Below are 13,096 nucleotides of genomic sequence, written 5' to 3' on the forward strand. Positions count from 1 at the left end.
CGTGCTGTTCTGGCACATGCTCCCATACCTGACCTGACCTGCAGGTGAGCAGACACTTTGGGTTTTGGCAGTTTCACTGGAATAGAACGGGGCTTGTGCTACGGTGGACCACGTGCACCCCGATCGTCGTGAACACCGACAATCGTCACAATAATATTCCACATCGGAAAAATTCTTCCCCAGACGTCGAGTCAAACGAGCAATTCTATTCAGTTTGAAGAAGAGAACGTTTTTTACCCTCCACCGTAGGTTGTAAATTCGTACGGTATGTGGCAGCCATGTTGTAGGAGTGCGTGACAAAGCCTCGGCATTTTGTTGAAGTTTGTTTGCGATACAATCAATCCAAGAACGTTTGATTGTGAAAGGCGTACTCGGCTTTGTGTTACTCTCGCTTGGCGTCTTGTGAAACGGTTTAGGGTTATTCCGTGTCAGGAAAGGGTCGGACTAGTTAGGCCTTCCTTCCGGTTTTCCTCAGAGAGTGAGTCGTGTGGACTTGTCTTGTATTGATATTGTTATTTTTCGGCCCTATTTTCGTTGTCAAACACGACACTTTGCTCTGGTAAGTGTTGCCACGTCCATATTATCGACTATTGGCGATGTGTGCATCGTTTCCTTGTTTTGTGTGTGTGTGTTTTTTTTGTTAATGATGGCGGATTCCGAGGCCCCAGTTTTTGGCCGACCTGTTCTACCAAAGAAACGCGAGTTATCTTGTTAAATGTCGGCTGTCGATTTACACCTGCATTTTCCCTTTGCCGTCATTATTATTATTGCCTTGACTTTTTGAGGCGCGTACTTCTCTCCTCGAAGCTGTCTAGCCTGGGTTCGAATCCCGAACCGGCTACAAGTACAAACTCTCATCCCAGTGCTTCATAGGTCGGGTAATTCATCGATGTGTGTGTGTGTGTCCTCCCTCGGATGGAGGTTAAACAGTCCCGTCGATCGGTATTCGTTGGTGGACATTTTTATGATATAAGGATACCATGGTGTATTTCTCGAAGAGGAGGTGATCTATCGCCGGCATTCTCGACAATTTACGAATTTCTGTTCCAATGCAATCTTCGTGGTGTAATAATTGACGATACTCTCATTCAAAGCACACATGTGAGCCGATGAAAAAAAAAATAAAACAAGATTCACAAGGTTTCGGAAAAGCGATGATAATAGAGAACCAAGACGCCAAGGTGAACAACGAATAGCCAAGATCTTGTGAAAAAAGCCAAGGAGTGGTCACACTGTGCCTGAACCTTGGACCGAGTTTGAATTGCACATTGATGAATCACCCTGCCCGTGAAACACCAGGATGATGGTTTATAGCTTGGTCGGGATTCCAGGCAAGACGGCTTGGATGCGAGTGCGCGTATCTCTCGGCCATCCCGTCAGCACAGAGACGCGTTGACCCGTAGGAAATTTACACTTCCTACAGAACAAATCCCGTACATTACTTTGTTTTGCATTTCCTAAAGTATTGTCACTTAAGCTTCTTTTCCAATGGAAATGGCTGATATGCATCTGTTTTCATTCCCACATAGGGTGAAGCATCATGTCTGACAGTGAAGGCAGTAACTCCTCTGACAATGACCAGGAGAGCTTCCATGGCAGTGAAGCAGAGGAGGCAGAGGAGGCATGTTCCTTGCCGTTTCTTCTTTTGTTTTTGTTATTTGTTATTTTTTTTTGTTTGTCATGGTAAAACAAACGTGGTTGGAAACGGGTGAATGGAAAAATGACAAGGAAATGGATGTTTTACTTCTTTGGGTTCCTTCTTGGTCTTCCATTTCATTATGGTTGTACCATATCCTAATGCTGTGTGGACTGTGTTTCCCCACTGACGAACAAGTTTGAACCTGGAGAGTAACTGCTGAAATACATCTTTGGGTTCTTCCCGACATCTTTGTTCTTTGTTCCTTTCACACTTCTTTCTAAGTTTTTCACAATTCTTTTTATTCGTTCTAATTCTTGCTTTTTCTTCTCGTTAATATTTTACTCTCTATTCCTCTCTTTCTTTATCTATCTCTCCAAGGAGAAGTGAATTCGTGCAGAAATTTTTCTGTAAGGCTCACTTAGCTGCACCAAAATGGGTTTGAGGGTTGTGGAGTAGCGGCTGAAACCCGAATCCTATCCAGGTTCCTCCTGATGACTCCATCTTTGCTATTCACTTAGTTCGGATTCCTTCTTGGTCTTCTGTTTGATTAATGAAAGGGTAATTATTTTGGGGAATTATTTTATTGTCTGCATTTTAGGATGAAGTATTATCTGGTAAAGGGAGTGATAAGGAAGAGGAAGAAGAGGAAGATGAGGGGGAAGATCTAGGAGAGGAAGATGAGTATGATGAAGATGAGGAAGATGCACATAGAGCAAAGAAGAGCCGCCACAGTGGCTTTATATTGGACGAAGCTGGTAAGGCTTTTATTTATTTAGTCGTCGAGAGTACCTTTGGTAAATGGAATGTTTTGTGAAACCCCAAAAGTTGATTGAAAGCATGTTTGTCCCTATTTTACAAGAATAATATATTTTTTGATAGTTTTACCCTGGTATGTCCTTTGTCCAATTATATTTAGCATCACATTTTATGGCCTACTTATAATAAAGAAATGATATGGTGGTTGCCGAAATGCCTCGTGCTGAGGATCCTGTAAAGCAGTTCTGGATATCTCGCTTGTGCTTTTGAGTTGATGATATCTCCATGGCGCTTCACCCCCTCTTTCTCATTCTATGAGCCTAGCTCATCACCCCAGTTTCCTTTGCTGCAAGTCCTGTCTTGCCCCATATCCCACCCAATTTGTCGTACCGTGAGTCTCAGTCCCCCCACCACCCCCCACTCTAACCCCATTTTCCATGGAATGAGACCACTCTCCTCCCCTCCCCCCCAACCCCTATTTGCTTTACAATGAGTCCCAACCCATCCCATTTCCCATGTTGCGAGCCCCAATCATCCCCTGCACCCTCCATTTTCCTTGCATACAAACTTCGTAATGTAACTAAATAAATCATCCCATCATTTTCAGACACTTTACAAGAATATTGAAGAATGTTATATTTAAGCAATTCTGTCATGTAAGTTGTTGCGCTTGCATCATTGAGTATCCCTGGTATTCACCCAGATGTTGATGAGGATGAATACGACGATGAGCAGTCTGATGATGATAATGAAGATATCATCGACAAAGGTACTTGCTTTCTTAGTTTGTGTTTTGCTTTGAGATATTCAGTTTTGTTTAAATTTATGCATTTTTGTACACGTTATTGAAAATAAGCCACTTGTTTGAAGTGAATGGACATCATGTCTGTTCTCTTCCACAAGTTAAGTTTTGTTGGTCAGATTGACTGTGACTGTTTGTTAAATTGTTTCCAAATCTTGGTGTGTTCATTAATATACCGAGCTTAGTATGTTCTTGATGTTTGTTTATCCACTTTTGTGTTACTTAATCACGTGATACAGGAGAACATCTGTGCTGTCTGTTCATTTAGTTCCACTCTCTTTCACTCTTCTTCATTTCCATCTTCACTCTCCACCCACCTCCCTTTTTCAAATATTTTGGTGGTTGTATGGCAGCTTAGCTGCGGGGGTAGCTATCATTTCTTGAAGCGCGACTGTGTCGCTGATGCAGTGTCCCTCTACCAGTACACACACTGGAACTGGAACTCATTTCGCAGACCTCGGAAGGATGACAGGCTGAGTCAACCCCCTGGTGTAATAATTCAGCGGCTGACGGGGCTTGAACTCAGGACCCTAGGATCCCATGCCACTACCCTAACCACTGAGCTAACACCAGGCTTCTCAAATACATTTGCTTGATTCCTCTTATGATTAAACAAACAAAAAAAAAATGTACGTGCATGCGCACACACTTGCACCATTTCCAATTTGTGTACAAACTCCACCATCTTCTCTTTGCATCTTCCTGTTCTCTCTCCTCATCTCTCCTCATCTCTCTCTCTCTCTCTCTCTCTCTCTCTCTCTCTCTCTCTCTCTCTCTCTCTCTCTCTCTCTCTCTCTCTCTCTCTCTCTCTCTATATATATATATATATATATATATATATATATATATATATATATATATATATATATATATATATATATATATATATATATATATATCTCTTCCTTCCCTTCATTTGTGCTCATAAAACAATCAAAGAAAACCGTCATCTTTTCATGAGGTCTTTTTTCATTCTTTCTTCATTTGTTCTTTCATTCATGTGAATTGTGAGAGTGCTGCCTTCCCACCCAAGCTATGAGAAATCCTGTCAAAAAAACAAACAAACATTTAACTCCTCTCCCATCCTTCCTCCTCCAACCCTTTCCCATTCTCCAACCATGCCCACTCCTTTTATTTCCTTCCATCTTCAGCAACACCCAAGTCCACAAATGAAGGATCTGTTCGAGGCACTCATATTCAGCATTGTCTCACTCCTTTCCTCCCAACCCAGCTCTCTTTTCATAATCTGTGGCAATGCCAACTGCCAACATTTTGATTTTCTTCATATTGGGCCTCATACCACTGTCATAGTATTGCAGCCAAGGCCCTTTGTGACACTTCAGGCCATGCTCAACATGTTGGATTCCTCACTCATGTTTCTCCTTATGACTCCGACTATCAAAAAGGCTTCGGCCCTCTCCAACTTCCTGTCCAACCTTCCCACTCTTTCTCACCTTCTCTTGGCTTGTCCAATCACATTATTGAACGTGTTTGTCTCAAGGAATCACCGATGTATTGTCATGGCTGGCAGATTAGTCTGGTATGAAGTCTACCATCTCTTCCTTCACCTCTGGAAAGAGTCAGTGTCTGGGACTTGTTTCACATCCTTTACTTTCTCACCTTCAGGAATTCACATCTCCAGATATCCCACCCAACATCCCAACCATGGAACAACAATTCATGGGGTGAGGTATTTACCAGGAAGAAGCTTGCCTTTTCCTCCTTAATGGCAAACCCCACTGCTGGGATCCGGTGGTCGCACCTTAAAACTCGGTCATTGTGTTTCTGTCCTCAGATATGCCAGGGCTCAACATCAGGCTCACCTAACGTTCGAATACACAACTCCTTCACCATACACAAAAAATTGATGGCAGTTGGTTGAGCTTGGATCTGTTTCTGATATATACATCCCAAATCTCTCTTTACCACTCTCTTTGTCAAACTAAATATATAAGCCAAAACAAGCCCTTCCATTCCCGATAAAGACAACACTTGAACCCGATAAACAAAACAAGCCCTTCCATTCCCGATAAACAACACAACCCGATAAACAAACGCCATGTGCGCATGCGCAACGCTTCACCACCACTCCGCATGGCTTCCACGTGCCGCACCTCTATTTTAAAAACCATACACACATGGCGTTTATGCCATGTTTCCTCTATCGGATCAGAAGGGCTTCCTACCTCTGTCACTGAAGGTGCACAGAGGTTATATTTTGCCCCTGTTTATTTTTCTGTCTGTGAACAGGATATCTCAAGAAGTTGTATACAGATTCAGGCAAAACTTGGTCGACAGGTTGATTGTGTGACGAGGACGAATTGATAAGATTTTGGTGAATATCCGGATGCCAGTATTTTTAAAGTGATTCTTTACCACTGAGAGTTGTGGCTTAAAACGATATATCACATGATATCTCCATTATGGACGGATTTGGATGCAACTTGGTGGACACAATGGGTGTATGACCAGGAATAATTGATTTGATTTTGCTGAATATCTGGATCTGGATGCTTGAATTTTTAAATGATTCTTCATCATTGAGAGGCAGTGCCAAAAACGATAAATATCACTATCTCAAAAATTTGTGGATGTATTATGATGAAACTTGGTGGATGAGTTGGGTAGGTGACAAGAACAAGCTGATTAGATTTTGTTGAAGGTCCCGATGGATGCACATCCAGCCCATTAATGGGATACAAAATGTAAACTGTTCAGCCTGGCTGAGGTATGCGCTCGATTGAGTGCCATTCTAGTTTTGCTTTATTATTATGCCCAACCACCATCCCACCTCCTACTTGATGGGCAGCGAGGCAGAGATGATGTGCCCGTGTGGCAGACGGCCATTGGCGTTCGCATTTCACGCAGCCTCGGCTGTTATGGGACGCAATTCGTGCCTTGCTGCTCCAAGCTCGGAGGTTTAACACACAAACACACACAAACACACACAAACACACACAAACACACACAAACACACACAAACACACACACAAACACACACAAACACACACACAAACACACACACAAACACACACACAAACACACACACAAACACACACACAAACACACACACAAACACACACACAAACACACACACAAACACACACACAAACACACACACAAACACACACACAAACACACACACACACACACCTGAGGAAGATTAGATATAGCCCAAAGAGAAAGAGAGCAGATGAGGATAAACGGCCTCCAAATACCTGGTGCGGTCGGCAGACCAACTCAACCCAGTATGCTATGGGAGAGGTAGGAGGGAGGACTGCTGGTGATGTCTAAGGTGTGCGAGTTGGAGGTGTGGTGTAGTGCAATGTGGGGGGTGCGGTGTCATGCCAGAGGAAAATGGGATTGCGAGTCAGTAATGATGCTCTTTGTGCGTTCAAAGGAGACAGGACAGAGAGGTGGATAAAGATAGAGGAAGTTAAGATGCGTGAGGCGAACGATCCTTAACCTAGTGGTGTATAGGTCTGTTTGTGTAGCGTGTACCTCCGTGGGATGCTCAGCCTGAGCGTTCCCACCTCGAGATGTGGCGCGTTATCTCTGGCTTAGTCACTTTGCCGGGACTCGAGTCAACGTGCGCTCCGCACTGGTCCGTCTGGCTGCACAGGGGTGGTGGAACGTTACAGCATGGCAAGGTGTCTCAGCAGTCACCCCGGATCAGGCTCTCAAGAAGAAGCACATCCTGGCAATCACACACCAAGAGCGGCGACAGCGAGCGAAGAAGAGGCCAATTGGAAAAACCCAAATCCTGAAGAAGAACCTGAATCATGCTCCTTTATTGGGCCACAGCGGCCCTAGCTCCACCCTGCCAGGCTCTGCGGCCGGAAACTGTCTCAGTCGCCCATCCGATTTGACACGGTTCGGAGCTCCTGACTCAACATAGGGTATGCTTCCTGAGCCGGCACCCTGGCCCTGAATGTGCTCCTAGTGCAGTCTGAATGTCGAATAGCAACGGACTTTCCCCGCCACCCACGGGCCCCCTCATGAGCCAAAACGCACACTCGGGCTCCGTACCAAACTCCCGGATCGCCCTTCTTGTGACCCTCCCCGCCGCCCTGTCTTGCTGTGGTCTGGTGACTGGACGAGGGCCGTATCAATTCCGCGTGCTCATCCGGGAAGTCCCCGGCGAGATGCGGTCGAGCTATTCATGTCTGTTGCTTGGCCCAGCATCGCGGGGTGCCGAGGACAGCCTGAATCGCGCAGCAAATTGTTGTGATGCAGAGGTGCGAGGAGGTATGGTAATATTTTTCCTGTGTGCGTGAAGCGTTTGTGGTCGAAGTGGTAAGGTTTGGTGATCGAGGTGCGAAGCAAGGTGTGATGCTGGTAGGAAATTAGCGCGCAGTTTTGAATGAAATAATGGCGCGCAATTCCGGTGCGGTAGAATGTGTCGTGGGCTTGTGGTTCCAAGCCACGGGAGACATTGTGGTGTGCTTATTATTCAATCGCATATTGAATGGTGTGTGTGCTTGCTTGCTTGTTTTGTACCATGGCTAAAAGAGCAGGGTTGGAGTAGAAATCATAATATGAGATAGCGAGAGTTAATGGACCTAACTATGAGACCCAGGCAACGCACTTAGTCCCATTAACCCACTAGATATGAGGGGAGATCTAACTGCATGAAGATTAATGAAATAACTGCCTGGGGATCATTGTATGTTTGGTGCCATTGCCTTAGAGGCATGTGGTTTTGTAAAACTGCAACTATATATTGTTGCCGGCCGGGGTCCGGTGGCGGGAACGACCACAAGGTGGGGGAAGTTACGTTGTCTCACACCAGACTCCCGGAATTGTAGGCCGTCGCTCACGGAAAATTCCGTGACTCGGCGGGTCGCTTCACCAACCGTGGACGCCAATACCTCAACGGCATAGCGTAGGGCCTTCCTGCTGGGTGTAATCAGTTTACCTAATTAACCATGCGGTTTCGACTACCGGGGAACCACGCCCTCGGTATGCCTTGCCTGAACCGGATCACTCTACCAACTCCGGATCGGATGCAGCACTAACTAGAGGGGGAGCACTCGGTGGAGTGCAAAACCTCCGCCGCCAATACTGCTCGGTCACTGAAGTGAACCTGATATCCTATTCATTCAATTTGACGTCAACAGTGCTCACAGAGTTATAGTTTGCAACTTTCCCTTTTACTTTTAACTTACATACTCAATTCATTCGTCATAACTAGATTCCTTGAGACAGAAATTGATTTTACGTGGGTATATCCACCTGAAGTTCCAAAATCAGCCGCAGTTATAATTTTGGCATGTTTTTTGTTGGAAATCACTTATAACAAACATGTAGAAATGCAAAAAAAAAAAATCGAAATTTTGTTGAAAAAAAAGTTGCAAAATTTTTTTTTATCTCAATTTTTTTTGGGGGGGGGTTGGAAATCACTTAAAACATGTAGAAATGCAAAAACAAAAAATTCAAACTTTTATCAAAATGGCCGCCATAGCGGCCATATTGGACTTTGGACCAAGTCCAAAATCTAATGGCATGATTCTTGGACCATACCTAATCCCCCCACCAAGTTTCGTCGAAATCCGTCGTTTTTCCGTAATACTGTTCACAAACAAACAAACAAGCAGTCATAGACTGGTACTTACGAAATCGTCAACTTGAGCTCTGACCTTGTCTAATAAAAGCTGTCTCTGGAGAAGGTAGCGACGCAAACCAGAAGTTTCTACGATGATTCTGTATCAAACCATCAAAAATCGAATGTTTTAGATGTTTGACCTCACTGTGACCTTTGACCGATTTTGACCAAAATGTTATCAGCGCTAGCCACCACCCTCCTGATTCACGTAATGTAATTTGACATTGGTAGCTTCTTCCGTTCGAGTTATCATTTTTTGGATGCTTGACCTCACTGTGACCTTGACCTTTGACAGATTTTGACCAAAATCTAATCAGCACTAGCCATTACCCTCCTGAATCACGTGGTGTAATTTGACATTGGTAGCTTCTTCCGTTCTCGAGTTATCGTGCCTTCAAACAAACAAATAAACAAGCAGTCATAGACTGGTACTTACGAAATCGTCAACTTGACCTCTGACCTTGTCTAATAAAAGCATGAATCAGTCAGAAGCCCAAGGGGAGCTTGAATTCTGAATTCATTGTGGTCTACGATTTTACACTGTGGTTTGCAGATAATGAGTCCCAGACAAAAACTAGATTTCTTATAAAAATTCCATTTTTTTTGTTTTTATTTTTAAAAAAGTGATTCAGTACCAGCAGGATATGCCAGATAATAGGTGTATTACTTTTCAGAAGAATCTGATGAAAGACTTATATATATATATATATATATATATATATATATATATATATATATATATATATATATATATATATATATATATATATATATATATATGTATATATGTATGTATATATATATATATATATATATATATATATATATATATATATATATATATATATATATATATATATATATATATATATATATATATATATATATGTTTATATATATATATGTTTATATATATATATATATATATGTTTATATATATATATGTTTATATATATGTTTATATATATATATCAGTTATTCATCGCTGTTCCAGAATTTCGACAACCGAGTTTTAAGCGTCCCAAGCGATCGCAAAAACCGAAGACAAAATTAAAATCGAAGTTAAAACGAACTCGTAACGTCGAGCGAAGCAAAATACTCCATTTCTCCACATGAATTTACGGAATTATGTTTGACCTCACTGTGACCTTGACCCTTCACCGATTTTGACCAAAATCTAATCAGCACGAGCCATCACCCTCCTGAATCACGTGGTGTAATTTGACATTGGTAGCTTCTTCCGTTCTCGAGTTATCGTGCCTACAAACAAACAAACAAACAAACAAACAAACAGAAACGGAAGGCATCAATATACTTACGAAATCTTTAGATTTCGTAAGTAACAAACAGACGGGTGAAAACAGTAACCTCCGTCCATCTTCGACGGCGGAGGTTAATGAACAGATTATCGGGGATAAAGACCTGGCTAAACTCAGATCCGAACCATGCTGGACCAATGGAGGAAAAGACAAAGGTAAGCTGGGAACACTTCTACAATTATTTATTTATAATAGTGGAGGAAAAGTATGTGGCACAGGAAAAAAGGTTTATTGGTGTGTAACGCAGGGGAAAGAGGAGAGAGGTGTGGTGTGACAATTATGCAAGTGACTTATAAAAGCAGACACAGTGCAGACTTAACACGAGACTAATAAAAGCAACAATTACAACAATAAAGGTCTTAAACAGGCTTATCTAACGGACAGGTGCCACACACTCAGCCACACACTCAGACAAAATAAACCCAATGAAAAGAAAAGGTCTTCTGCAGCCAGGGTGGGAGGGAGTTGAGGTCACAGTTTAGGGTACCATTAGCGTTCTGGGGAAAGGGATGCTCCGTGGTGCAGCACCCGACGAAGGTTGTGTAGTTAGTCCACAGCCGCATGTGTGGAGATCGCGTCCGTGAATTAGCTCGAAAGGGAGAAGAGTGGAGTTCAAGGAGGGGATCAGCAGTAGCAGGACCAGACAGAGGCTTGGTCGAGGTCCTGCGGACGGGACCCGTAGTCGAGGCGAGACGTGGGCAGAACCAAGCAGCGGGAACACCTTCGCATCCAAACAACCCTGACTTCTCCCTTTCAAAACCAACCACTTCGACCTTTCAAATCCAAAACAACCTTCCTTCTTTCTCACTCAAAAACCTCTCGCATCCCATACAACCCTACTCTGAGGATTGCTTCGTATTTTATAGATCACGGAGCTCGGGGGTGGAGCCATGGCAAAGCCCATGTCATCGTTCATCCCGATTGTACCGGGCCTTCACGTGGTCCGCCTTCCTGGGTGGGGTCTCGCCAGAGGCCGGCAAGGCCCACCCACACCACGTGTCGGTTTGGGAAGGTGGAAGCCGAGATGGAACTGCCACAATGAACGTCAAGATTCTGACTCGGAAAACGAGTCTGGGTAGGCGGTCGTCACACTGTGGTAAGCGAGGCGAGGGTGCGACGCAAGCGAGATGAAGCTACCGTGCGTGCTTCAAATAAAAGGGGAGAAAATGATTTATTAACCTAACTATATCCCATTGCAACACACTCCCTCGTCTTCCCACTAGACAAAAGGTAGGGACCGAACTACACGTATATTAATGAAATAACTGACTCGGGACAAGTGTATGTTGTTTGCACATGTTTCTGAGAACCGTAACAATATATTTTTTTGAAATTTGTTTTTTTCATTGTTCTTTTTGTTTTTTTTCCACTTTTTAATCATCCATTTTCACGTGTCATTTGCAATTCCACTAATACCATTGTTTCTCCCCTTGCATCTCCTAAATGTTTTCATTTTTTATTTCTTTCCGGTGTTTCATTGCTTCCTTATTTCCACAACTCGTCATTATCAGAAGAACCTGGTAAGCATGCTCTGGATTGTGTTTTGTCTCTCTTATTGTTTGTTTTTTGTTTTGTTTTCTGAATATTTGATGTGAAATAATAGAAATTTTATTTTACTCTTGGCAATGTCATTCACATGAATTTTCAGAAGGTTTGTTTTATGGTTTGCAATGCACAGGATATTGGGAGTCCTTGCACCTTGGCACAGTTTGGTTTCCTCCTCTGTCAGTCTTCTTCCTACCTTTTCCTTCTACACGAAGAACGTTTGTCCATGAGAGCTGCGATTCCACCTCAGATGGCAGTCTTTGTGTTGGCTTGTTTTGTATTCCCATCTCAGCACAAAGCTGGGATTCCAGGTTCGAATGTGATATGCTTTGTTGATTTGTTTACGGGGGCGGAGAGGGTGGGATGTAAAAATAATTTACATGGGAGTGTCCACATGGAGTCTGTGAGGTAAGCGGTTTGAATCCCGGCCAAGTCATACCAAAGACTTTAACCAGAGTTGGTGTCAAAGCCACCCAATGCTCGCCTGTTTATACATTTATCGTTTTTAAAAGACGAGTCTCATAATTAATATTTTTATAAAGCATTGCAGTGAAGTATAATTTCAATGCAATATATGTATTTGTATGTTGTAATCAGTAACAAGAGTGCAAGTGAGCACAATATACGCCCGGACAAGAAGGTATATACAGAATTGTGCTACTACATGGAAAGCAGCATCCTGGTTGCCATGACAACCACTTTAGATGACGAATGTATGTCGCGACACACCGTCTCCACAGTTTGTACCTTTGTACCAAATATGAAACGTGAAAGTTGAAAACTTTGGGAGTTAAAGTGCGGACAGGAACGGACGGACGACCGGAATCACATAATACGCCTCTATATATATATATATATATATCTATATATATATATATATATATATATATATATATATATATATATATATATATATATATATATATATATAATATTGTTGCGAATTCGCGCGTGCGGTCGGCTGCTCAACTCGAATGGCGGCCGCCTCGCCCACCGGAACGGACAATTCTGTCGTGACCCTCTCGGAACAACGCTGGGAGCTAGTCACGGGTGGGGGTTTAACCCAACCACGACCGTGCCAATTGCCCACCCGTGCAGGATCGGGTTGCTCGCCAAATTCGATCTACCTAAGTACCTGCACGGATGGTCGACCGGGCGATCGTACCTCGCCGAAGGCCGACTCCGGACACGAACCGCTTAAGCGATCCGTTCCGTGCTATCGGGATAACCGAGCGGTGTTATCGTCGGCATCGACGGTTCCGATTAATTATCGGGCGTTTTAAGCCCACGATGAACCCTTTTACGGGAAGCAGGATGGAGGGTCAATAAAGAAAAGACGAAGCGAAACGGAAAACAGTTCACACAATGCACATTTATTACGCGACACACGGAAAGCACACATATACAGCCAAACAGTCAATGCACCTATA

The 13,096-nt window shown here is 43.3% G+C and overlaps 1 protein-coding gene across 4 annotated transcripts in view; it reads left to right on the forward strand.

The window, feature by feature from the left end:
• Nucleotides 1-387: 387 nt before the first annotated feature.
• Nucleotides 388-13,096, forward strand: part of SUPT5H (SPT5 homolog, DSIF elongation factor subunit) — a 131,629-nt gene continuing 118,920 nt past the window's right edge. The window contains exons 1-5 of one of the 4 annotated variants that reach the window (XM_085894730.1): nucleotides 388-559; nucleotides 1,530-1,621; nucleotides 2,238-2,394; nucleotides 3,099-3,164; nucleotides 11,633-11,641. In XM_085894730.1, the coding sequence (XP_085750856.1) occupies nucleotides 1,541-1,621; nucleotides 2,238-2,394; nucleotides 3,099-3,164; nucleotides 11,633-11,641 (313 nt within the window). In that variant the 5' untranslated portion in view covers nucleotides 388-559; nucleotides 1,530-1,540. Of the gene's footprint in view, nucleotides 560-1,529; nucleotides 1,622-2,237; nucleotides 2,395-3,098; nucleotides 3,165-11,632; nucleotides 11,642-11,766; nucleotides 11,978-13,096 lie in introns of those variants that run through there. The other 3 variants (XM_085894731.1, XM_085894732.1, XM_085894733.1) reach the window with 3 other exon arrangements.

The sequence above is a fragment of the Eptatretus burgeri genome, chromosome 9 (assembly GCF_056783735.1).
Source record: "Eptatretus burgeri isolate ZD-2024b chromosome 9, Ebu_testis_v1, whole genome shotgun sequence".
Taxonomy (NCBI): domain Eukaryota; kingdom Metazoa; phylum Chordata; class Myxini; order Myxiniformes; family Myxinidae; genus Eptatretus; species Eptatretus burgeri.